Consider the following 28,000-nt stretch of genomic DNA (forward strand, 5'->3'; position numbering starts at 1 on the left):
TGCCAAAGTTCTAATTCAAAGAACAGCTCCACTCAACACCTGACTTCTTCATCACTTTAAAACACAGATGGTACAAGGGCTTCATTCAGAAGAGATATTTTTTGAAATTGTATTTTACATCAATGCTAATAACTAATTTAGTACAAAGAATTACAAAATACAAATTTTAAAAAATTTCCTTATTAATGAGCCTATGGATTAAGGTAGGAGCCATTTGTACACTAAAAACAAAACAATTCATATGTCACCTAATATGGTTTAAATCAGAGATCAGCTGTCAACACTATTTTAAAGGACCTTGAAAGAAAGGCCATTGTTTGGAATATAAATAAATCATCCATATAAAAGTTCTGTTATTTATATAAATTTGACCTATTTTCAAATAACTGAAATAATTTAGCTATTTAAATTACCGTTTTTAGCAATAAAAGGCAAAAACAAAAAGTACTAAACTATACACTTAAAATAACTGATACGGTAAATGTGTTTTTAATCACAAAAATAAGCAAACAAATGGTACCTATTGATAATATATGAAAATACTATGGAAGATTCAACTAAGTAATCAGGCTACTTTTAAGTCAGTTCTCCTTCTTTTGTACTCTGAAGTTCAAAGACCCCAGTATCAAATCCCTAAACCTCTGAACAGTAGCAAAAAATTGTCTAACACTTAAATCAAACCACCCGCTATGCCCTTGCCCCCAGGTTTAGACAGACTCAGGTGAGAGAAGGTTCAAGGAGTTATAAAAAGAAACACCAGAGCTTTACATGAGAATCACTGTTTAATTTTTTTTGGTGTACCTATTTATTGGACCAAGTTGATCGTGAACACAAAAGGCAATGTCTGAAGTATTATAGAGTAAGGAAAAGCCTCCCTACTGCCAATGTTTTGGTCATCTTCTTCGCTCATTCAGAATCACCATCATCCCCTGGCATAGCCTGACCACGTGTCAGTCAGGGCAACACACGCAGGTACAAAAGCCTATTTTCTTACTTGGCTTGCACTGGAGATGGCTGAAGCAGGCTGGGCATAAACACCAAAGCCGAGGCAGTGCCCAGGTGGTACCGCAGGATCCCACTGACCAAGCCCGCTGGCATCTACAGAAGAAGGGGTGTTCTCTCCCCGGCTGGCTGTTCCTTCTGGAAGAGCTCTCTGATCTGGGTCAATCGGCCATAGAGTCTCTCTCTCAAGGGCGGGACGTGGTAGCTGGGATCCAGGATGTTGGTCACTCTGCGTTCCCTCTCTCTTTTCCATAGCTTGTAGGGGTGGGGAGGGAAGCTTGGCCGTCCCCTTTCTCTTCGAATCTGTAACGTAATTCCACTTACGGCCAGCATCCCCCATACTGCCAGGATAATAAAGTCTAAAAAACAGTCAAAAGCACAGTTTGAACTTCTGCATTTTAAAACCTAGCAGATCTAATACGTAACCTTTCCTAGCCTAAATCTATGCCATCCTTTCTTAGTAATATTAGGCTTTGTAATGAGTTTGTCCAAACCTATGTTATTTTCTTGCTTACAAATCAGGAAATGAGTGAGAAAGCTACAGTTTTACATTTGAAAATAGGAATTTTCTATTATAGGTATTTGAAAATCCAGACAGGTTGTAAAGAAACCAGCTGTTTGGAGTCTTGACATTCTAGTATTTGATGACCAGCACTCACAGGCACAGTTGTTTGTTGTTTTTTCACAAAGGGGCAGGGAAAGGAGGCAGCAATCCGGGTATGCCTCACCAACGTACATCAAGGAACACGGGCCACCACCACGCTCTTTCCCCATCCCCCCCCACTTATATACAGTGGGTACAAAAACACACGAAGAGATTCAACAGATTGTACTGAGCTTCTAGTAAAAGGCTTGGCAAAATATTGTCTTGTACATAAAACTTACAGGACACATGGATTTCAAGGTCTCTACCATCAACCTCTTTCTCTTTTTTAAAGATTGTATTTATTTATTTTTAGAGAGGGGAAGGGAGGGAGGAGAAAGAGCAGGAGGGAAAGATGGATGTGTGAGATAACCATCAATTTGTTGCCTCTCACATGTCCCCAACTGGGGACCTAGCCTGCAACTCAGGCATGTGCCCTGACCAAGAATTGAACTGGTGACCTTGTGGTTCACAGGACGATATCCAGGCAGGACTCTACCATCAACCTTTTATCCAGTGAAGGCAGGCTCAGAATAGATGGTACAGGGAAAGATTTGTCCTTAAATATTCATAACAGTCACAGTTGTGCTTATATATTTGATTCTAAGACATGCTTTTCCATCCTGCATGTTTTAACATTTCTGAAACCAACACACCTTACAAACTTTGTGAATATTTAATTTAGTAGTCTCTTTTCCTTCAAAAAATTAATGAAAAATTTTTAATGAATAGAAATCTTACAACTAAGGAAATAATACACTGAATGACAAAAAAATCACTTTTAATTAGCAAATCATATGCTTTTTTTAAGGCAGGAAACAGGGAATAACTTAAAAACCAGGCTGTCATCCTCATCCCTCGCCTCACCCTGGACCGTTAGCTGGCATCTTTAGTCTCATCATTCTTCTCACAACTGGGAATTGACCAGGTAAACCTAAATAATATTGATTTAGAAATTTCTTAACAAAGTTCACTGAGTAGATTTTTAGAAGTATGAACTTCTAAATTTAAATTCTTTGCTTCTACAGTCATAAGTTCTTAACAGAGGGCTTTAATAGCATTTGTATAGTGTTTGTTTTTTCCTTGTGTCCAGTTAACTTTCTCTCCATCTAGTTAACCTTCTTTCAATCTAAGTACCGTGAAGTGCTTTTGTTAGCACAGGCGGCCAATATTCCTAGTTGACCATCACTCTGATTCATGCATTTAGAGTCTTACCATTAGTTTGAAAAGGCACATTTGTGAAAGCTCTGCGGAAATGAGCGCTGAGTGCTCTCTTGAGTACATTCAATGTGATGTAAGAAAGACTTGTATACACGTAACTGTCAATGGCCAACACCACCGAATAGGAGCCAATGAATCCACAAGTCAGTATGTTCAGCTGCGGAAGAGTGGGAAAGTTTAGGTTTCATCTCTGGCAGAACAAGAATAGTCTCTAACTCTTATCACTGGCCTCAACCACAGGGGGTCACTTCTGCTCCCGCAGGGCACATGAAAAGGGACCAAGTCTTAGAGCTGAATAAAGGTTAGCTGGAAAGATAAACTGAAAATAATCTTTGATATCGATAGTGAGTCCTTAAAACACAGTTTACCTTATATAAAAATATCTTCCCTGTGAAAGAACTTCACCAATAAAGTTGACTTAGATGGAGAACCATTCTTTTGGAGACACAGCTAATGATCCATCAGGTTGCTGCATTACAGTGAGTCCTACCTTCTCTGCTCCCAGTTAGTAGCATATTAACAGTGATAACCTGCTCCACTTGATTATAAAAACACTGTATGGTAATAGTAATTAGAACTTTCTTGCTTTCATAGTAATGAGACTATTTAAAATTAATCACCTAAAGCTCTTCCTAGTGAATAAAACATGCAAACTGATACAATAAGTGAACAACTGAACACCCAGGACTATATAATAAACAAGGCTAACTTTTGATGAGACACTTACTATTCTTAGGCAGCCCATGAAAACTACTGGAATGAGAACAGCTATACAAGAGAAGGTCACCCAGAACACATCATCATTACTAAATATTGTTAGGTTTCCTGAAAAAGCAAAAAGAAATCAGGAGTAAACAACAGGTTCGCCAAGTTAAATTTCATTTTCTCAACATCTGAACATGGACATACGTAGAAGGCTTAATGTAACAATCAGGGACTGTGTTGGCAATTAGAAATGAATTCTGATTTTATTCCTTTAACTGTCGATACAATCATCTTTGAAGGGTGTGTCCTAGCAGGTAGAAGGGTAGGAGTAAAACCAAGCAGGTAAATGCTCTGCACTTATTATCAGGATAATTTAGAAGAGGCCTGACTAGTCCAAGCTCTTCCATTTAATAGCTATGAAACTGGGTCTCAGTTTCCTAACCTATAACATGAAAAGATTGAACCACTTCCTCTCCAAACTCCAAATCATCCAGTCTAGCTCTAAATTTCTCTGATTCCATGATTTTGTATTGCCAAGTAAAAAATACAGGTAAGTGGCAGTCAGAGTTAACTACAGGAATTCCCACCCAATATCAGCAACAAAATCCACTTAGCATTTCCTGCTCAGCCACTGCATCCTGGAAGATGTGATCTCCTAATGCATCAGGAAAGACAGGATCTAACCACTTATCTGCTCCTACTAAACTATCTCCAAAATGTGGCACACCTGGAGTGACCCAGGACAAATGTTTTAGAACTCCTATTTATAAATCAAGTTTAAATAGCAAGAATATAAGCCTGACAGTTATTTAATACTGACACTGGCAGCACCACTCAGTCTACCTGGAGGTGGCCTTATATCTTAAGACCCAAGTATCCTGGAAGAATGAGAGTTCTACAGATTCCACATGTAAGTGAAATCATGTGGTATTTGTCTTTCTCTGTCTGACTTATATCTCTCGGCACAAAACCCTCTAGGTCCATTCACGCTGTTGCAAATGATAAGATTTCATTCTTTTTAATGTCTGAGTAATATTACCACAGCTTTCTTCTCCACTCATCTACTGTTGGGCACTTGGGTTGCTTCTGTATCTTGGCTACTATAAATAATGCTGCAATGAGCATAGGGATGCATATATTCTTTTGAATCAGTGCTTTGGGTTTCTTCAGATATATACCCAGAAGTGGAATTGCTGGGTCATAAGGCAGGCCCATTTTTTATTTTCTGAGGAACCTCCAGGGTGGGCTGTGGGAATAAACCTGGCTATAGGTTTGCTAAAACCAGAACAAAAGGGCCTCTTAATGGTCAGTAAACACACTGGTTGTCAATTCTCTCTGGTCTTGAAAAACAAAATTTATTGAGCACCAACTGCACTGTTATATCCTGTGTTCTCAGGAGCTGATAGCTCAGGAGACAGCTATATATATCGAATGTTCCCATCAACTTTAACATGATAATGTAATATAAGGACCAATCATTATCACAAGAAGGAAAGAGCCTAATAAGGTAACTTGGAATGTGGATACTCTTTTTCCATTTTTGACAACGATCAGGAAATTTAAGTTATTGCACAACTACAAAGAAAGTTAACTTTTTTTACATTGACAGAATGTGAACTACTTAAAAACAACAGCAGCAATCCACTCCTGTGCTCCCGCCCTAGGATAGCTACAAGAGGGGACCTTAGGAATGCAAAGTTGGGCGAAGGATGGGAGTGGAGGTCAGAGGGAAAAGAGATCAGGAACAAAGCACCAAGTTCCCCACCTCAGCTGCCATCAAAGCAGCACCAAATTCATCTGTGGGCTATATTGAGCTGCTGCTTAAGAGTAATTTGAATAAAGAGTTCAAGGGTTAAAAAAATGAAACACAAAAACCACTGTTCTGCCATATATTAAAAATGCCCTTTGCCTCCATTAATTCTAACAGAAACACATAGACACACACCTTATCACAACAAATAGGGACAAAGCTATCTCTAAAGACAGTCTATAAGCCATTTAGCACAGGTGCCTTTGAGGAAAGAGGGACTCTTATTTGCACTGGCCCTCCCTAAAGTGCCACGTCATCAAGTGCAAATGTCTAGAATCCACAGAAGATTCCAAATCCCTGATGAGGCAGTACTTGCACCTAGAGAGGCCAAATAAGACCTTTCAAACAGTGAGCTGAACACACACAGCATTAGTTATGCATCTCTTACCCAGCGGAGTGAAGAAAGCCACGGACGAGATGAGGAAGCCCAGCACTAGTCCAACACTCAGCATGCAGAGTGTGAGGATTCCAAATCGCCACCAAGCAGCTACCAAGAAAATCCCACCAGTGCTTCCGGCGATGGCTGTCAGAATCAGACGAACTGCAGAGAAAGAAGACGAACTGTTTAGCTTCTCCGACTGCATGCTTTAGACACAACATACCATTACCGGAGCCATCCTTAGCCTTCTTGTTGGTCAAGGCGGGTGGGCTCGTCAGTAGTGCTATGAAACCAGTGTGGGCTCTCTCTAGGGAGGGGCCGGTCTGAGACAGGAACCCTAGCAGGGGAGCTAAACCTTCCAGGACTAGCGACAGGCACAGCCTGGCACAACCTATAAATTGGGCCTGAGGAAGAAGGGGTGACAAGCATCCTGTTAAATGTGACAAGGAAGGAGGATCTGCGTTTGTTTTACAGTAAAGAAAATCTTAACATTTTGACCGCTGTAAATCTCACATTTCAATATACTGTACTGAATACCACAGAGCTGGAACAGAGATTTATAATCCACATGGCCCTTCATTTCCCTAAATACTAATTTACCAATCACCAAAAACTTGGAAGAGAAGGTCTGAATGAGCAGTTTAGAAAATATGTTTAGCACATAAGTTTTATATTATTTTACACAAATAATGGCCTATCAACTCACAATACCGGCCAAACTGTAGAAGAATGATGAAGTGTAAACATAGCATCTTTCTTTTTGAACACCCAATTTAACTATATTATTTTTACTTACCATCATACTTAACAGGTGTCAGTCTTGTAATCAGTATATAAAAGAAGAATCCCATGAAGATAAAGCCTATGAAGAATAATTCTAGTAGCAAACCACCAGGAAAAGAAAAAACACAGCTATGGTTAGGTATTCTTTTTACAATGCAATTTAAATATCTAATGTACAAGTTCATGCTTACACATTAGGGCATTCTGAGAAGAGAAATCATTATCTAAAAGAAAGGAAAAAAATCAGAACTCATTGGGAGTACATATTACTATTAAATGGGTATAATATTAAAGTATTAACTATCAGATATACCTTCTTGTATATAGGTCAATTTCAATTGCTAAGATTAATTTCTGAGCTCATTTTAATACAATTTATACTTCCTTAAAACAAGAACATTATTTTCTCTCAATCAAGAAAAAAGATGCAGTGACGGAGGGAAAGGAACTACATTTTCAAACAGTGTAGTTAAGCAAGTTCTAAGAATTTTATGAGATCAGGACTATGTTCACTCTCCCCATGACATTCCATTTATACTCCCTGTTAATGAATTAAATAAGGATTATTTTTTTAATTTAGTAACTGTAAAACATTAGTTACATAAAAGGCAACCCAAAGAATACAAATCAATTCAGTGAGCATAATTTATATTCTACTCCCACAGTGGGTTTCACTGAGCAGATGCTGGAGTTCCTGTTTGCTGTCTGAACCTCCCAGGACCAGGAGCCCCACAGCCAGATTTATATGAAAGCATGTTGATCACCATCACCAAAATCCACACATTTTTTTTTTTTACATTGACGACCTGATTCCTAACCTGTTATCTTTAGCCAACTAGCCAATCTACCAAGTGAAGAAGTTTGCTGCACAAATCAATTTTTATTCCCCTCTTCACAAGAGAAGGTTGTACTCATTATCGAGAAAGAAAGAAGTGCAGAGCAACTCAGAATCTTGACTGAAACAATACAGGCACAAATCTATGAAGGCAGTGGAGATAAATTACAGGGCATAAATTCCCCACAGTATTTAAGAAAAAAGACCACGAAGCATGGAAATAGCATCTACATCAGACATAATACCTGTTTTCCAGAATCTGTGTCCAAAGAAACAAATGAAGAAGCCAAGCAGGGCAAAAAGAGTGAAAAACACTTTGGTAGATACTCTTCCTAAAAATAAAGAATATTTAGTGGATAATACACGTAATTTGGTACTTTGTATTTAATTAATAGAACGAAGATTCATGAAAAAAGCAAAGTCAACTGGCAATAACTTATTACATACATGTGTGATTTATTTTTAAAATATCCTTGCCACCCATGAATGAATTATTGTATGTAGGGCTGTTAATATAACAAGAAGCAAAATAAAAAAGTATATGCTTCCTGATAGAACTATGTAACATATTCTTGGTGGAGGAGGCTGGGAGGAAGTGGGAAAGGAGGAGGAGAGAGAGCATATCTAAAACAAATAATTCTGTTTCCTCTCACATATACAAGAAGAAAAGGAGGGAGGGAGGAGGAAGAACTGGATTAAAATAGATTTAAGAGACACATTAACTAAATCAAATGTTCAGCCCTCATCTGAAACCTGATTCAAACAAATAAAAAACTGTGAAATGCAACTGGCATGACAGGGGAAATATAAACATTGGCTGTTAATTTTAAACCATTAAGGAATTATCATCACTATTTGTAACAAACTTGTGTTAATGATACTGTGGCTATATTTTTTAAACATAGTGTTTGTCTTTAAAATATGCATACTGGAATTCTTTGAGCAAAATGATGATTCAGGGATTTGCTCTAAAAGAATCCAGTGATAAAGGAGGTGAGCAGGCAGAGACACAGGTGAGTGCACAGCTAAAACATACAATGTCTATGAATCAAAATTGTTTAGGCTGAATAATGGCATATGCAGGTGACTGAAGTTTCCATAACAAAAAACTTTAACCAAAACTCACATTACTAGAATTCATACATGAAGAAATTACTACCAATCTCATCAATTATACTTACTGCTTTGGGAAAAAAATGTAGCATTATAACAAATCACAACATGCTTCATGATGCTAAAGGATACAAGTCCTGTGATCCTTCACAGGCACAAACTTAACTGTAACTTTCATGATTTGAAAGACAGGGCGTGCTGAAGAGAAAAATACACTCACAAAATTCACCACCATCATGACTCCTTTGAGATAACACAAGAAAGTAATCCCCGAACTAAAAACAAAACACAAAACTCATGTGAAAAACGTTACAAATCCAGCACCAATCAAAACACATCCACTACTTAAGAGTGCTCAGATGGAGGTATCAAAAAGACCTAAATTTAAATAAGAAATACAAGACAGAAGACCAGAATCTGTAGGGCATAATTCATACCTACATATCAGCTTTTCTGAGAATGAAGAGCCCAAAGAAAAATGAAATGAAAGATAATCCCATATTCTGCCTAGTTTAAGACCTGGGGTTGGAAACTGATGAAGGGAAGAAATTTAGCCTGCCTCTTTTAAAAAAGGAACTGTAATTCATCCCCAGTTGATGAAAGAGAGCTCTTCTTTATAGAAAAATGCTATATAGAACTATAAATTAATTAAGATTAAAAAGCCAACAGCATATCTTAACTAGCATTTGAGGAGTCTGGGTGAAGATTATGCAGATATGCATGTACTATGTTTGCATCTTTTCCATGACACTACATATTTCAAAATAAAATGCTAAGTACACAGACAGAGGATGATCTTGCCACAACTCAACTGCCACCATGGTACCTAAACAACCACCATCATCTCTCACCTGGATTACTACAACGGCCTGCTGATCAATCTGGCTTCGCTCTTGCCCTGCCTTTTCTCAAAAAAGCAGCCAGAGTGATCCCTTTTTACTGTGAGTCAAATCATGGCACTATTTGCTCAAACCCTCCAATGCTGTTCCACTTCGCTCCAAACGAAAGCTCCACATTACGACACGAGCTGCCTGCCTGGGAACACTGGGCCTCCTCAGTCTCCTCCGGCCACTGTTCTCACTGCAGATCTTCAAACACACCGTGAGCTCCCAGATGAGGTACTCCGCACTGGCCCTGCCCTCCACCTGCCATGTACCCCCAGATGTGTGGCTCCCTGCCTCACTTTGGGTCTGTCCTCAAATATCACCTTCCCAGCAAGGACAACCCTGGCCACACTACCTCAAATTCTTCTCTCACAGCCACTTATCCCTTTCCTACTTCACTGCTGCTTCTTACCAGTCATTACTGTCCCATGTATTACCTACGTCGCAAATGTATCTCATCTGTCTTGTCTCCCCCACTAAAGTATAAGCTCCAGGATGGCAAGTGCTTTGTCTGTTTTGTTCATTGCTACATCCCAGTGCTGGGAGCAGAGAGTGAGGTAATGTAGGGGCTTAAAAGGCATTTGTAGAATAAATGAATGAGTGAATGAATACTATACAAAGGCATTTGTTATATTCTAAGTTAACACAGATCTGTAAAGCCAAAGAAGAATTTGCAAAGTTTAAATTCATATACTCACCAAGAGAAGAGCAATTACCCTCCATCGCCTCAAAGCTGCAAGCATATGTGTGAGCAGGAACATAAGCAGCAGATGTATTGAGAAGTGGGTCCCAAACAATGACGTTATAAATGACCCCCTGTCCCCGGAGGGAGGAGAAGGATACACTTGTCTTATCATCGGCTGTTAGGGTAACCACCTGAAGCCAAAATAATGCATGATTAGTGTTTAGATTTTTTTTAAAGGCTATTCTATTATAATCCACCTACATATGATATTAAATTTTAATATTAAAATATAAGTCTTGTTTACAATATACACCAACCTATTTAGCTTTGTCAATAATTGTCCTATACAGTTTGTATGTACTAATATAAACAAACTCTTACACAAATGTTTCTAAAGCTTTGTATAGTGTTAAATGTTAGTAATTAAGTAAAATAAGATACAAATAACAGGTAAAGGCTAGTTAGAACAAAGCAAAAATAATTTCCTTCTCATCTGCTAGATTATAAAGAGCATAAAGGCAGGAACCATATTTCTCTCGCTCACTAGTCTTCTCTCAGTGCTCAGCACAATGCCCAGCACAGAGTCAGTGTTCAACATATACCAGCTGTCACTACTAGTTACAAAGCTGACTGAGTCTGTTAACCTCTCAGAGAGTACCCACTTACTTTTAACAGGCTCTGAAATAAGAAAACATTACATGTAGTTGTGTTATGCAATACTCCTTAACTTTGAAAATTCTCTTTTAAAGGTTGTTTTTTAAATAGGTAATACATGTAACAGAAGAAACAAAAACCCTGTGTAATCTTAATTCATAGTTATGGTCCTATTAATGTAACTAAGAAAATTAAATATTATAGTTTCTGGAATAAATAATTACGAGCCTCTTAGAGGACGTCCGCTATTTAAAAATATTGTTTAGCTTTCATAAATATGTTTCCTGGGCCAAGTATTTGGTCAAGTTCAACAAAATGTACCTTCTATTCACCCAAGGTTTTATTATGAAACTTTTCTTACAAAAATAGTAAAATAATAATACAATGAGTAAACTACATACCACCACTTAGACTTAATCACTGTTTATAGTTCACCATATTTCCTTTTCTGTCTCCCCCACCCCATTTTTTCCTGCTGAACCATTTCAAAGTTACAGATATCATGACATTTCACCTCTAAATATTATACCTCAGCATGCATGTCCTAAAACAGTGTTTCTCAAACTTAATGTGCCTATGAATCATAGCTGGTTTGTTAATATTCAGACTCTGATTCTGTTGGTCAGAGGAGGCACCTGACTTTCTGCTTTTCTAATAATCTCTCTGGTGATGCCAACGACATGCGTTCATCTACCACCGTTGGAGTAGCACAATATGGCAGACTAAGGGTATCCTCCTACAGACCCACAATACCTTAGCTCTCCTAAGAAAACTAATAGTTTCTTATGTGATACAAGGTCTATATTCAGATTTTTCCAAACATGGTTATAGCTCTTCTCCCCTTTAACCAAGATCCAACTAAGTTTCACGCATCGTATTTATCTGTGTAACCTAGAACAGTGCTCCCCACCACCCTGCTCCCACTCACCCAATGACTTTTGAAGAGATTAAGGGCAGTCACTTTACAGAATATTCCACAATGAGCATTTTTCAGACTGTGCTCAGGGTGTCCAATCTGTACTTTTATCCCCTATAGTTTCCTGTAAACAGGAACTCCAGGGACTGAATTCAGGTTGAGCGTGTTTTGTTAGACTACTCCGTAGGTGATGGTACTGGTGATAATGTCCAGCTGCAATCGTGGGAGCACATAATGCAGGTGGACCCACTGTCAGTGAAGCTATGTTGACCACATGGATCAGAGGAAGCAATCAGATCACTCCATTCTAAAATAGTTTTCCTTTTACAATGAGAATTAATCTATGGGTGCTATCTTTAAAAAGATTTTATTTATTTATTTTAGAGAGACGGGAAGGGAGGGAGAAAGAGAGGGAGAGGAACGTCAATCGGTTGCCTCTCACACATGCTCTGACTGGTGACCGCACCCACAATACAGGCATGTGCCCTGACTGGGAATGGAACCAGGGACCTTTTGCTTTGCAGGACGACACACCCAACCCACTGAGCCACACTGGTCAGGGCAGTCTGGGGTGCTATTTAGGCTGCCTGGTAATAACCTGCCCCCCAACAATCTTTCACCTGAAGATCCTTGCCTGAATTATTTCATTGAGGGTCACAAAATATTGATTTTTCTACTTCTACATTTATTAGTTGGCATTATTCTGTAAAGAAGAGCTTTCGCTCATAAACTAAGAATAAATTAAAGTTCCTTTTTTAAAAAAGGCAGGGAAAATTCCTTCCCTTTATGAACTTTCATAATTATTTGAATAAGAGTCTCTTCCAACAGTAGCAATCTTTTTCTTTTTCTATCAGCATGAACTTGTTTTTATTTATTAATGACTTATAATCTATCGTTTTCTTTTTGATCACTGAATTGTCCCAAAGTTGGCGAGTGTGAGCCTCTCAAACAGGTTCTAGAGTTCTTTTTTAACATGTTCCCATTAATCACTGAGGGTCTCCTTGAATTCTGGCACACAATATTCTAACTCTTAACTAAAATTTAAAAAGCAACATAAAAAGGCCCTGTTCTGTGAGTTCTTATATGCTTCATAAGAATAAACATGTTCCTCAAAATTTCTTATTTTAAAAGGATGAACTGATAAACTTTTCCCAATTTGTGAATAAGCACAGAGGGGTTTCTTATACAAGGCTCCCTCTTAGCATGGAGCAAAGGGATCCTATGTGACAAAGCAACAACATGAGATCTTGCTCAACAACAGACTGACCTCCTGTACTAAGTCACCTCTGTCTGTATCATCAGGTAATCTCGCAACCTTCTGGGAAGAATCAGAGAAGTCCAGAAAAACTCTAACCACCAACTGTGAGACTGAAGGATGTCCTTGTATATTAGACGGCTACCAAGTACCATTCAAGACATGATAAAATCCTGCCCCGAATCTGAAATTTTAATGTGTTATAGGAATCACCTGGGGGTTCTCATAGAATGCAAATTATGATTGCGGAGGTCTGGGGAGAAGCTTAAGACAAGAGTCTGCGACTTTAACAACCCCCCAGGTGATGCCAATCCTCTGGTCCATGCTTCCCATGTGGAGGAGTGAGAATTTGTAGGGGTTCAAAAGCTCAGAGAAATTTTTTCTCCAAGCTGGAATTTGGGCTTAAATATTAATGTGAATGAGTACATCCTTAAACAGTTTCTCATTTTTTTTCTCCAAACACTATTACCTTTATATTTGCCAAAAGTTTTAATCTAACAGATAGATATAGGAGTATATAGAAAATTACCACCCACTCCCATCCATATCTCAAGATTACCAGGTCACATATGTGGCTGCAACTAAAATGTAACAATTTACATGCATCTCTTTGAGATATCACTCACAAAGTCTCCCAAGATGATAACAAAATAAAAGAGAATGAAGTGAGAATCCCAGAAACACCAAGAAGAAGAAGAAAATAAGCTCCTGGTAGCTTCTCCTCTACTCAATGTGTACAAAGGGGTCACAATCTGGCCACTCAAATCACGAGAATGAGATGTGTTACCTTAACAGCATTGGCTGTCACCTGAGGCACTTCAGCCATCCTCTGCAGATGCTTCAGCAACCCCTCTTCAGTGAGGTCATTCTCGGGCAGAAAATACTGATAGACGTCATACTGCAACCTCCACCTAGTGTCCTGTCCCGTCCTGATATCACATGGCGGAGACTCTGTGCCTCTAAAGTCAACCAACAAAACTGAACATCAGCCCTGGCTGGCGTGGCTCAGTGGACTGAGGGTCACTGGTTTGAGTCCCAGTCAGGGCACATGCCTGGGTTGCAGGCCAGGTCCCCAGTTGGGAGCGTACGAGAGGCAACCACACATTGATGTTTCTCTCCCTCTCTCTCTCCCTCTCTTTTCCTCTAAAAGTAAGTAAATAAAATCTTAAAAAAAAAAGTTTAGATTTAAAAAAAGAAAACAAAAAACTGAATATGAGTCTCTTGTGGAAGACATCCAATCTATAAAAAAATCAAAAGCTCAAATTTCAAACTTCTGAAACAACAATTCCAGTTTGGACATTATGAAGAAAAATAACACACTGACAAGCAGTATGGTTAAATAACCAGATGTAAATGTCGGTCAGGCCTGGTCAAATGCCAGCTTTGCCACTGGTTAGCTATAGGTAGGCATATCACTTAATTTCAATGACCCTTAGGGAACCTCTCTGTAAAATAAGAACAATTGCCCCTTCTTAATAAAATTGTTAGAATTAAATGACAAAGAACATAGAGCATTCAGGATTGTGGATTCAAATATTACTCAGACATTAGCTAGCATTATTATTAAAGTAGAAACTAAAGCAGAGTTTTAATTAAAATAAAAAAACCCTTACAAAAAAATAAGTATGCTTCATGGCTCCAAAACACTTTCCATATTTAAAACTCTTTACAGAAACTAAGATGTACTTCTCAGCTTATAATGGACTCAACATCTGGCTCTTCATATGAATGGAGGGGGCAATTTTAACTATAAATGACGGTTCCAGTATTAGTTACCACATATGAATTACTTTCATTCAAAAAAAAGGTTAAACAATTCAATTTTACTAAAGAGAATAATGGATTGTGAGAGTTTACTGAATCTAGAGAAGAGCTGGTGTTTTAAAAGTGATTATAAGAGACAGACGTACCTTGCATAGCCTAGGTTTGCTGGGGCAAATTTGATAGTTGTTTCAAAGAAATCATACTCCATGTAAATGTTGGGATCAATATCTAAATCAAACTCCAAGTTACAGCCCCCAGGGATAGGATCTGGATGAAAAATAAATAAGTCACTCAACACAGAAATTTTCATACATTCAAATTATACTCAGATAACAGAACACTACTTTTACAAGAACTTTACATACAGGAGTTAAATACAGAACTTCTAGTTTTGTAGTATCTACTGAACTGAGGTTAAAAACTCTAGACTAGGAATCAGTCAATTTTTTTCTGTAAATGGTCAGAGTGTGCCTATTTTACTTCACGGGCCTGATGGTCTCTGTGGCAACTACTCAACCCTGCCTTCATGGCACAAGATGGGCCATACACAACACACAAGTGAATAGGCATGGCTGTGTTCCAATAAGACTGTATGCACAAAATAGGCAGTGAGCTGGATTTGGCTGGCTCAGTCTGTAGTTTGCCAAATTCTGCTCTAGAGTTGAAATGGTCAGAAGAGATACGATTCTTAAACTGGGATCCAAAAATAGGTTTCCATGAATACTGTGAAACTGCACGTTGAATGCGTGCATTTCCTAGCGAGAGAGGTTTTTATTAGATTTTGGGGTCTATGACTCTCAAGAAAATAGCATAAGGACCCAGGATGGAGAGGGGGGAAAAAAAGCACTGCCAAAGAGAAAAGGAACTCTTGGGTAATAGAGAAAGGAGGGCCTACTTTTTACATGCTTCTTTCAACAGGGTGAAGGGCAGTTTCTCCCTGTTGAAAGAAAAGAGTAAACGACCTCAAAAGACCTCCAGGACCATGTATCGGTACAGTATTTGAATGCTTAAACATAAAATAAATTTTATATTAATAATATGGCTAAAACAGCACTTTTCTTATTAGAAATCCTATTCATGACCTTTAAGCAAGACAAACTTAAATCAGTCACCTGAGATGAGCTCAACTCCATACAATAAACTGTATATAGTAGACTCAAGTGGAGACATTAAGACAAATTAGAAGACAAGGAAAACCAAGTTAAAGATTAATAAGATCTCAACTTCATACACTCATCTAATCACTCCCATAGTTAGGTCCTAGTTTCCTTAAACTAAGGAATTCTGGTGCAAGATTTGGAACGGAAATACCCCATGCCTGTGTTTCAACATTGTGTGGAATTTTGCTCAGAATTCTGTGATTGTTCGTACTGCCCTTTTGCTACATCCATGAATATTTACCATAACCGAAGAAAAGGATATGTACTGTAATTGAATTTCCATTGTTCCTACTTTTTCTTTGTACATTGCCCTTCTTGGGAGCTTGAAGTCCATGGTTTTTGACCAGCTAATTACCCTTTTGGGACAGATAACACTGTCTTCAACTCTGGTCACTTTTTTGGATCCTTACTCCTTCACTAGCTACTGCTCCCCTCCTCCTCGTTACCACCAAACTTTGAGTTCAGTCCAAATGTCCTCAGCTCTCCTTCACTCTTCAGTCACCGTAACCTACATTTCATCCCCACTGCAGCACTAAAATGACTCTCATAAAAGGCCACCACTGACTGAACTTTGAAACGGACACTCTCAGTCACTTCCTCTGACCTCTCTGCAATGTACCAATTACCATTCCTTACTTCAGGCAGAACCTCCAGGCTGTTCTCTTACCTTCCTGACTACTCCTTGGCCTTATGTTTATTCCTTGGCAGTTAGCATCCCCCAGAAATAGTGCCTGACATGTGGGAGACACTATGAAGGTATCTGTTATTATTTTACCCCCTAAATCTCTATGTACATGTGTGGGCAATCACCCTCACTTCTGTGGCTTTTATGAACAGCTATTTAGTTAAGTGTCTAACCTCACTCCTCCACTCCAGGCTCTTATTTTAGAACTGCCTGTTCTGCATTTCCATCTAGATATCCAACAGTGTCTCAGACTCACTGTCCTGAACTGAAGTCATAATCCATCAACCTAACCCCCTAACACATTGAGCCCCACCATAGCCCTAATTCTACGCTTACTTTGCATCACTATCTCCCAGGGGCCCACATGGGAAGTCTCCCCATTTAATAATCCATAACCATCGGTCACTGTGTCTTATCAATTTTATCTCCCAATACAGTATCTCAAATCCAGCCCTCCTTCTCCACCTCTACTCTTGTGGCCTCTGTTAAGATTCAAGCCCTCAAAGGTATGCTCACTCCATGTCCTCTCCAACCCACTCCCTACGCTGCTTCTCAAATTAACTTTCTAAGGGATGAAATGAATCACAACATTACTGTGCTTAAACACTCTCTACGCTTCCTCAGAACCAATCTCAGAATAGAATGCAAGCCTCAAATTGTGCACTAGGTGCTCACACTCTGCCTCCAGCCACACCCACTATTTGCCCTTCTCCAAATATTCCATTTTTCTTCAGCACCTTCCTCTGCCTAGAAGAACCAACTAAACTGTTAATGACTTTTTGTTACTGCTTCTCCAAGTGCCTCTTAAATGTCTGTCGAATGAGTAAGTGTATTCTCCTAGTCCCTACCTAGGCTTTCAATCATCATGCTAATTTTCTGGCTCCCTCACTATTAAAACCTTTCTGATGAAATATACTGTACTTACAATAAACATTTTTAAGAAAAGTACAGTTTTCCCTAAGTTTTCATGAACAAGTCCCATATGCTGGAGAGCAATGGGAGTCAAAGACAGAGAGGTTACCTCTTTCTGAGTAGGAGAGTGGAATGGCCATATTTTGGACAGGTTCAGCATCTAAAGTCTCCATATACCAAGAGCACATGCTCTGCTCCGGTCTAAGAATAAAAACCAGTCCTCTGTCAGTGCCTGTCCCCGCGGTACTGGGAAGGAGAGTCTGCAATAAGGAAGCAAAGAGTCAGTATGAATAGGGAGCTGAGCAAAGTATTTAAATTCCGGAGCTGATCTAGTATGCCTGTCCCATTCCAAATCTTCTCAAAACAAAAAGGAATAAAAGTAGACCTCCTTTCGATAATTAAAGAACTCTTTTCACTTCTATGTGCACATGCCCACACATACACATGCAAGAACTGTTGGAAATACATGTTGTTTGATCAGATGCGATAAAATTCCAAACCTTTTCAATTCCCCAAATTAGGATTTACTGACAGGTAGGTACTAAGACGACTGTTGAATGGTGAAATTAAAAGAATCTGATAACGAGTTTGATGTCCTTTCTTCATGGGAAAACAATCCACGGACTGGGGGAGTGCAATGTCTCACAAGCTGTGGGATATTGTTCCTGAGGGATTCGGGGCAAGAGTGAACTCTACAGAGCACTAAAAACAGCAATGCAGAAACAGGCATAATGGGCGAGGAGGTCAGGAAGTCAGAACACTAGCAGGTTGCATTTTTAGCTAAAACAGAGTTGCAGGATTATGACTGGCCTGTGTTAGGTTTCCTTGACAAGTTACCCTGTAAGTGTAGATTGACTTGCAGATTGAGTTTTCCGTAAGTGACAGATGGGTTTCAATTTGACAAGCGTAAAGGAGAATGACCCAATACTAACTGACGAATTACAGAACAGACAAGTTTCCAAGAACCAACCACCATGATGACCCAAAAAATCCCAAGTACCACAGCTCACTGGGAAGGGCAGAGGAAACAATTATCTCCACACAGACCCCTCACTGCTAGAACTACGGGCAGTCCCAGTTATCATCTCGGTCGTACAGATACAGCGAGAACTAAAGGATGGCAGCATAATAAAGAAAAAGAATTATAATTAAAGATAAGATTCTTTCAACACAACAGTTGAGGCCCAAGATGTTGTTCATCCAGGCCTTTCGTCACATTAGTTATGTTCACAACCCTTATCCAAGCTCTGCTTCTTCAGAGGTAAAACAGGCATTGACTGTACCTACTTTGTTAAGCTGTTGTGACAGTTAATTATATAGAAAACCAGACACAAGGGTTTCTAACTAGGAGCCACAGAGACCCAGAATTTCCAGAGGTCCCCTTCAAATCATACAGATGTACCTATACATTTTGCCAGACAGAGAGTCATTGATCTCAGCAGATTCAAAGTTGATGGCCCCAGGGAGCTAAGAACCACCAGCCTAGTATGTAGTAGGCATGCAATAAATATAAATGCTTTTTTTCTCCACCCTTTCTCTTCCTTTAAATGCTGCCTGTGCTGTGGTGTTATTAAGAAGGAAATTATGAATGTGCCATTTTATTATGCCTATGTCAGGCCCTGAATAGTCAGTTTCCTTTTGACTATAGTGCCAGGAAAAACTTGGCTTTCCCTTCTAAAAAAGTTACAATATTCAACGTGTTTTGATTTCTGTATGGGTCACAGACACTGTTATTTCTTGCAATTAACAATTTAATCCTTCCTGTTTTCCTTGATCAAATGCTTCCATTTCTAGTCTACTAAACTACCACATGCATGCACACAATTTCAAACCCTTCATGATAAGAACAGGACATCAGAATTAAAAAAAATACAAAATACTTAGTTTGGAAGATAATATGACCATGCCTATAAAATACACATGAATTGGACTAAGAGAGCTATGTTAGCAAATTTCAGACAATTATTAGAAGACAGACTTAGGACGAATAAAAAGAAACACAACATCATACAGAGTGGAATTTACTTGTCTAATGGGTTATATAGGCCAAATAGAAATAGATTAATAGATTCATAAAAGATTAACTTAAACAGCAGGTCCTTAATAGCTTAGGCTAATCCAGGGCACTTGAAAAACTTCCTAAACCTGAGGTTGAGGTTAAGGGGTTTAGTGATGACTTCTGTAAGGGTTCTAAATACTGCTAGAAGCCCACCCCTGGACAAGATGAACTCAGTGTTAGGATTCTTTTGTTTCCATGAGACGCCAAAGAATAAATTTAATCCTACAGGGTCTTATTAAATGTACAGGTCTTAGTAAACTTCAACACCAAATGGCTAAACAAAAATGAAAACCCATTAAAATGTATTCCCAGGGAAAAATCATTAAGGACCCAGTACAGTAATAAGAAGAAAAAGCAGAAAATCATGAGAAAAACTTGAACTACATTCAGACAGGAAGCATTTGGCACAGCTCCCCCTCCCCCTTAACTCAGCACTCAGTCACCTCCTTTGTAAGTCAGAGGTCAGCGCACTCAAGAAAGGCCTCTTAGCCAGTCTAAATCACTAACTTAGCAGAAACCACGCTTGATTTTTTTTAGTTTAAGGCATAAAATTAAACATAAAGAGGCATCAAATTCTAATGCTTATCCTAAATGCATGGCCCCAAAACACAGAAAAGTTTTTACAGAAATAATCCTTTGTACTTACCTTAGAAAAAGAAATTGTTGTATTCTGATACTGTGAGTGTATTTGGAAAATAAGAAAAGTTACATTGCTGGAAATATTACGCAAAATAGCTTCCTCTGGAAAGGTCCTGCTGAGCTTGAAGTACTTAAATTTCCCCACAGAAAATTCAGTAATACCTACAATGAGAGAAATATTTCATTGTCATATATGCACCGCCAATATCAATTTGCAGAAATCACATACAAAACCATACACACTACTAATTTAATCCTCAGAAAGAAAAATCAGTTGAAATAAATATTATCACTGCTCCTATTGCACTGATGAGGACAACCTTAAAGAGGTGAGGCAGCCCACCAGGATGATTCAGCTAGCAAGTGGTAGAACTAAGAACTAAAGTGGTAAAAAGGTATTTCAGACTTCCGGCCAAGATGGAGGCATAAACAGACACAGTGCATCTCCCTCCACAACTAAGAAGGACTACAACTATCTCAAAACTAGAAACAACCAGAAGTTCCAGGAAGTCAAACTGCATGGAAGTCCAGCAAACAAAGATATAAAGAAGCAATACTCAACAAGACAGGTAGGAGGGGTGGAGCCGGGGCAGAGAGGATGCGGTGTGGTGGCAGCAGCAGCGGTGGCAGTGGCGGTAGCAGCAGGGCGGCAGAAAGTGCAGTCACACGTTTTAATAAGTCAGGAGGGACATCTGGGTAGCATTCCCAACTCCCCACCGGGGCCTTGCAGCTCATACTCCCAGCATGGGGAAAATCAAGCCTCATTGCTTCTGACTGTGCGGACCAGTGGGGGTTGGGGCAGAGGAAGAAACTGCTGGTCTCAGCAGAGTCCGCTTGTTTAAAGGGCCCCCACAGTCCTAGAACGTCCGCAGACCCATCCACTCTGGGAGCAACGGCCCAGGCAGCAGCTGGAGGGGCGCCAGTCCAGTACAGGAGTGGGAGAGGTGCCTGGAAAAGGGGCAAGTGCTGGGCAGGTGGCATTGTTCCCTCTCAGATCCCTCCCCCACATACAGTGCCACAACGTGGTGAAACAGGTTGCCCTGTACTGACGAATCCCTAAGGCTCCACCCCTTACAACATAACAGGAGCGACAGCTTTACTTTGGATGCAGAAGCAAATAAACACAGGATCCTGTCAGAATGAGGAGACAGAGAAGTATGGCCCAAAAGGAGGAATGGATCAAGGTTCCAGTGGGAGAACTAAGCGACGAGGAGATAGTCAACTCAACAGAGAGGGGCTAGACAACCTAACAGACACAGAATTCAAAACACTGGTGATAAAGATGCTCACAGGCTTGACAGATATGCTTGAGTATGGCAAACGCATAAGAGAAGAGGTGAAGGCTATGCTAAGTAAAATGAAGGAAAATTCACACAAAACCAGTGGTGAAGGGAAGAAAACCGGGGTTCAAATCAATGATTTGGAACATAAGGAAGAAAAATAACAGTTAACCAGTGCAGAATGAGGAAGCATGAATTGAAAAAAAATGAGGAAAACTTCCCAAATTTTGCGAAAGAGATGGACATACAGGTCTGGGAAGCATGGAGGGTCCTGGGTGAGCTGGACCCAGAGGGGACCAAGGACGCATCATGATTGAAATGCCAAAGGTGAAAGATAAAGAGAGTCCTGGGGGCAGCAAGAGAGAGGTGGAGAGTTGCCTACAGGGGGGTGCCTATAGGACTATCAGCTGATTTCTCAGAGGACACTTTGCAGGTAGGAAGGGACTGGAAACCAGTATTCAATGTGATGAAAAGCAACCTACAACCAAGATTACTCTATCCAGCAAAGCTATCATTTGGAATGGAAGGGCAGATAAAGTGCTTCCCAGACAAGGAGAAGTTAAAGGAGTTCATCATCACCAAGCCATTATTATATGAAATGTCAAAGGGACTTAAGAAAAAGAAGATCAAAACTATGAACACTAAAATGACACCAGACTCACAACTATCAACAAGTGAATCTAAAAAATAAAAACAAAATCCAACTAAGCAAACCAGAATAGGAAGGAAAACTCTGACTCCAAAAAACCTCCGCTGCCTTGCGGCATACCTCTTCAGGGGAAAGGCTAAGGGAGTAAACCCCGACAGAAAATCCGGAGCCGGAGTCCCTAAGGCGGTTTGACGTTGTAGTCAACACCGGCAACTCCTGCGGCGCACCTGAACCCAAGCTGTATCGACTCCGTCTTTCCCTTGGACCCTTCAGCTGCGAAGAGAGGGGGGGTCTGCTGCATGGGCAACAGCAGACCCTCCATATTACCCTGCCCAGGCTCTGTAGCTTCAGCATCATCACAAGATGTCGATTCAACATGGGAGGAGACAGATACCATGTCACTCCCGAGTCGGACTGCACAGCCATTCTCGGCGGTGCAGATAGACTCTTAAGAAGCTACACCATCGTCTCTCGAGACGGACGGCTGCCGACGACGACGACGATCTTAGGCAAGTTTCTTAATTCCCTTAAACCTCAATTTCCTCATCTGTCAGCTTGCAAAAGAAGGTGCCACCAACACTAGCAAAAATGTCATTTGAATGCTCATGCCAGATACTTCACTTATAGTCATGAACCACTGGTGTTCTGGAAAAAAGAGCTTTTTGTTAGTTTAAGAATCAAGTTCAGAATCCACACAAAAGATAACTTACAACAATAGTTTTCCAACACCTCATCTGGACCCTTCCTATCTCCGTTTCTGGTTCTGTTTCTCACTCTGTCCCCCATTCTCTGTGTGTCTGTCCTAGCAGTACATCAGTTCTTTCTGTGTCTGGCCTAATTTTCAAATAACCCACTAAATAGGTAAACCGGGATGGGGGGGTGGATCACAAGATAGAAATACTTGGAGAACCAAAATGTTCACTGCTTTAAAAGACAGTAAGGAAAAATGGGACCAAGTATTAAAATACACTATTAATCAACTAGTAACTTAAAATAAGTAAGGGCATTAAATGAAGGTATCCCTGGGAATATATTTTAAGTGATTTCTCTTTTTTTAAACATTTCATTATTTATAAAATTTCTATAGTGATAATGAGGTGTTATCAGAAAGAAACTGTACAATTAAAAAAAAATTCATGCTGCTTTTTAAAAAAGCTTCATGCTTGCCAGTACTCAAAAGGTTCATTTTTCCAGTTGACATAGAAACCTTTATTGAAAATATAGTTTCCCTACTGCCCTGCAATTCCATCTTTCACAGAAGTCAAGTAACCATATAGTAAGGGTTTGTGTCTAGACTCTTGAGTTCCATTGGTCTATTTGTCTAAGCTAACATTAATATTACAGTGTCTCAGTTTCTGCCCCAAATTTCTTCTTCTTCTTCAAGACTGTCTTGCCTATTTTTGGCCCTCTTTCACTTCCATATAAATTTTATTTTATTAAATTTAATCTCTATTGCATTTTTTCCATTACCATTTAGTCCCCTTATACCCACCCCACACCCCAGCCGTCACCACACTGTTGTCCACGTCCGTGAGTCCTTTTTCTGTTTCGCTCAATCCCTCCACCCCCTAACCTCCCTTCCCCACTAGCTGTCATCTGCTCTCCATCTATGAGTCTGTCTCTGTTTTGCTTGTTAGTTCAGTTTGTTCATTGGATTCCACAGATGAGTGAAATCATGTGTTATTTGTCTTTCTCTGACTGGCTTATTTCACTTAGCATATAAATTTTAGAAAGTAGCTTGTCAATTTCCACACACACAAAACCTTGCTAGGATTTTGACTGGGATGGCACTAAATGTATTAATTTAGGAAGAAATGATATCTTTATAACAATCGTCTAACCTATGAATTTGAGATATCCCTCTATTTATTCTCAATTTATTTCAAGAATATTGTATAGTTTCTTCTGTAGTGGCTTTACATATCCCCTTATAATTAGCCCTAAATATTTAATTTTCTTGATGCTATTGTAAATTTACCTTTCCTTTCATTTTTAATATATTTTTTTAATTTTTAAAATGTTTATTAATCTTATAGAGAGAGGAAGGAAAAGAGAGAAACATCAATGTGAGGGAGAAACATTGATTGGTTGCCTCCCAGACACAACCCAACAGAGGACAGAACCCACAACCTAGGTATGTGCCTTGACCAGAAATCAAACCCACGACCTTTTAGTGTATGGGATCATGCTCCAACTAACTGAGCTACACCAGCCAGGCAATTTACTTTTTCTTTTACATTTCTATTTCTAGTTGTCTCTTCAGTAATATGCCATTTTAAAAAATTCTCCAGCTGATTTCTAAGGTTCAACCAGGGTTGAGAACGCATAACTCAATGTTTGATGAGTTAGGGAAGGATAAGCATATTTTTTCCTATTCTCAGTTATCTTTAATCTAACTTCTGTGTCAAAATCCTTTGGCAGTGTCACCTCTACATAGTCTGAGAGCCATTTCACAATTTTTATAGAAGGCTGTGTACTAACAAAATCAGTTATGGTTTAACTCCTGGCTATACAGGGCTTTGTCATGTTTGATATTTCAAACTACTGGTCACTTAGTTGGCACATAGTAAATGTTTAGTAAATGATAGTTCAATTTTGTGACCTCAGGAAAGTAATTTCTCTTCTCAGGGTCTGAGTTCCCTCGTGGTACAATAAAATGGAGGTAATTGTGCTGCATAAATCACTTGGCTACTGAAAGTATCAAACAAATGGGGAAAATTTTGTAAACTGTCCAATACCACACAATAAAACATTATTAACTTCCATTAGCTTTCCAGTGTTTCAGAGACTCATCTTCTTATAAAAAAAAAAAAAAAAAAAACAGGCACTCCGTATGATCCTACAAATAAACTAGTGGGAAGAAGAAGACTAACGGGTGTAACTGCTCAGCATATCTTTCGTAAGCATCAAGTTGAGAAGGAGACTTCCTTAGAGGGGTAAGGAAAAATACTGAAGGTCAAGACAGTCTGAACAGAACAGTCTGGCAGAATCTGCATGTAATTTCTGCTCATCAAAGCACACAGGCAAGTAAAGGCATATAACCAAAATATGTCCTGTAGAAGTTAACAGGAACTTAATTCACCTCTAGGCCATCTGGAAAGGGATTCATCAGAAAGATTTCACGAGGCATAATTAGATCTTATGACTTTGGGAGTGGGAGAACTACATCAAATGATGCTACAGAGCAAATGTCTACCATGGAGACAGAGCCCTGATGTTGCAGCTCTCCTCTAAAAAGCAGTGCCTCTTGTTTTTGCTGCTCATGTTTTTTGCCATCTGACCCATGACAGGGGGTGGGGGGGTGGGGGAGGGGACTCTTCTATTTTTCATACTATTCCTCATTGCTACCCAGGCAATTTTTCTTTCCAAGCATTCCATTCAACAAAGAACTACCCACTCCCTTTTCTTTCCCAATAAATCCTAAACTTGCAAACTTAAAATATTTCTATTCTTCCTTTTTACCATTTTACTAAAATTTACTTCCATTGTTTGTGATTTCACACAACAACCAAATTGTAGGAGAGATTTGTGAAAGTTGAGTCTTCATAATCCTCTTCAGATGAAATATTGAAAACAAAAGCAGTTCACTTAGCCATTTGAACCGGTGGGCATTCAACTGCCCCTCCCAGTTTCTCATTTATATCTTACGAAGTTTCATTAGCCCAAAAAGCTGAAAGAAACAAAAAAAGTGTACATGTACCACCTTTCACATACTTTCCAAAGAAAGAGACCACATGCAACTAACTACACAAAGGGCCTGCTACCTTACTTATAGGACTACCCGTAACACAAATACTAGAAGGTTCAAATGACATTCTGCACGACTCTGGTTACTATATAATTTCACGTGAGTTAATGGATACGAAACAAACAATAATGAAAGACTTTAAAGTCAGCGGAGAACGAGAACTTCAGGGCAAGGGTAAACTGTTTAAATGTCTGGTCACAGAAAGCATCTTCTTCATTCTAGGAACTCGATCTGCCACCTTCAAAGATTCATTTGGCTTTCAAGCCACTACTCAGGTGGTGTAAGTTAGCTTGTCCTGCGACAGATGGGCAGATCCTCCTCAATTACAGCAGGTGCTTCATTTATTCAACTTGTCTAGTTATCAGAATCCTCAAACAGAAAGCCAGCCGTTTTCCAGGAAGAGAATGCAAGTCTTGAACTGAACTAAGTCTTTCTTCATTTCTATACTGATTTTTATCTGACAGAGGTGAAGAACATCAGCTTTTATCATCACTCAGCCAGTCAAGTTCCCACATGTCCTTCTGCACAGAGCAACAACACAAAGCAAGGCAAAAAGAATTAACATGGTGGAAGAAATATCAGGGCTGAAATCACACAGAAAAGAGGCAAGAAACAGCATCTAAAAAGATATTAATCTCTCAACTACTCACATTTCTCAACTTCTGTGGAAAAATACTAACACACAGACCTAGAAATGACAAGTTCTGGATGGCAGTCCTCCTGACTCAGGGGCGAGCCTGCATCGACTACAAACACAATCCCTCGAATTCTTCACCCGTGAAAATGGAGTAACATCACCTCTTCCACCTCTGTCATAAAGCTCTTTTAAGAAATGAGAATTCACCAAAGAATTAAGTGTAAAGTAAAGCATCATACTAAGTTAAATATTGGGGGCAGCTCTGTTAATCCGCTGGAAGGACCATGAAATCGGCAGCGGGACCTCCTTGGGCTCAACGCTGCCTGTGCCCCTGCTAGCTGTCGGCTTGTGCAGTGAGCATCACCCCCTTGGGCCTGGGCTTCTTCCTCTGCCCAGTGAGGAGTAAATAACGCTTCCGTGAACAGCACCTGGCACTTTCTGCGCTGCAATGAATGCTAGTGCTCTATTATAAAAGAGGCTTTTTTTTTTTTCTGTAAAAATATAACTGTCCTTTTCAGCTTTGGTCTGAAGTTCTATTTAAAGATTCTAGAACTCAGTCTGCATAAGAGCTTTTCAAAGACAGGAACAAAATCACATTATTAAGAAAATATTATGTTTCAGAACTGTAACTAGTCTCTTAAGCTCAAAACAAAACTAAGAATGTGCTTAACCCCCCGGAAAAAGCACATGATTATCAGCCTGGCACAATTAGTGCTTTTCACAATTTATATATTAACAAACCACGAATTACTGCTAAAATCCATTTGCCAAGCACATGACCTACAATCTAAAACCCAATCTGAGCTCGCTTTTCCTCTCAAACTCTGTCGAGCTTATTAGAAAAGCATCTAGATTTTGGAGCGTAAAAAACTGCTGCAGCCTGAAGGGCAGTCAATCCTTTTAAAGCCTTCGCTTTTGCTCCAGGCCTCACTGTCCGAAGGATCAGATACACCATCTGGGCGCAAAGAGGTGCTTTCGAGTGTTAAATTAAGCCCACAAATATGGCTATTCCCTGAGGGGAATAATAACGTGTCGGAATTAGAGTTCCGTATCTCTTCTCATTTCCACAGCCTAAATTAAGAGGCCTCCTTAGCAGAGGGAATTGCCTTCTGCTGGAAAGGGCTCACCCACTCTTGCCGGTTCTAAACTCTGCACCTCTCCTGCTAGGTGGACAGACCCAGAGGTGGATTTCGACCTGGCAAGAATGCAAAGGCAACGTGGGTTGCAGAAGTGAGGCGGCCCCGACCTTACCCACGCTGGAGTTTCCGACGGTCTCGGCTCCACCAGCCACCCCGGGTTGCGATGCCAGCGCTGCCAGCGCCATCAGCCGAAGGAGCCCCATAGCTGCCCGGGCCCGGCGGAGCCAACGCCAGGGTAGGAGAGCGGCGCGCTCGGGGCCGCGCAGCCTCGCCCTCGCTACCCCGGGGCGCTTGCGCTCGGCGCCATCGCCCGCCAAATGCTCGCGCCGCACACCAGCCAGGTCCGCAGTGCCGGCCAGCAACCCGGCCGCACTCCCCTGCCTCGCCAACAGTTTCTTTCTCTCCGCAGGTACCGTCTGCCGCCCAGCACCCCACCTCCACTC

At 40.0% G+C, this 28,000-nt stretch overlaps 1 protein-coding gene across 2 annotated transcripts; it reads right to left on the bottom strand.

Moving 5' to 3' along the window:
* Window positions 1-763: 763 nt before the first annotated feature.
* On the bottom strand, window positions 764-27,999 carry TM7SF3 (transmembrane 7 superfamily member 3). 2 transcript variants are annotated; one of them, XM_090272950.1, is made up of 12 exons: window positions 27,670-27,999; window positions 20,112-20,266; window positions 17,516-17,666; window positions 14,796-14,916; window positions 13,673-13,844; window positions 10,074-10,251; window positions 7,624-7,710; window positions 6,557-6,637; window positions 5,770-5,922; window positions 3,594-3,691; window positions 2,861-3,023; window positions 764-1,361 (listed from the first exon to the last, which is right to left on the bottom strand). In XM_090272950.1, the coding sequence occupies exons 1-12, from the start codon at window positions 27,758-27,760 to the stop codon at window positions 1,099-1,101; spliced, it is 1,713 nt and encodes a 570-aa protein (XP_090129076.1). In that variant the 5' UTR covers window positions 27,761-27,999; the 3' UTR covers window positions 764-1,098. The 2 variants fall into 2 exon arrangements, with proteins under 2 accessions (XP_090129076.1, XP_090129073.1); XM_090272947.1 differs by lacking the exon at window positions 7,624-7,710 and having other exon boundaries at window positions 27,670-27,818.
* Window position 28,000: the final 1 nt, after the last annotated feature.

This window comes from Furipterus horrens, unplaced genomic scaffold (genome assembly GCF_987537825.1).
Source record: "Furipterus horrens unplaced genomic scaffold, mFurHor1.1.pri manual_scaffold_4, whole genome shotgun sequence".
Classification (NCBI taxonomy): domain Eukaryota; kingdom Metazoa; phylum Chordata; class Mammalia; order Chiroptera; family Furipteridae; genus Furipterus; species Furipterus horrens.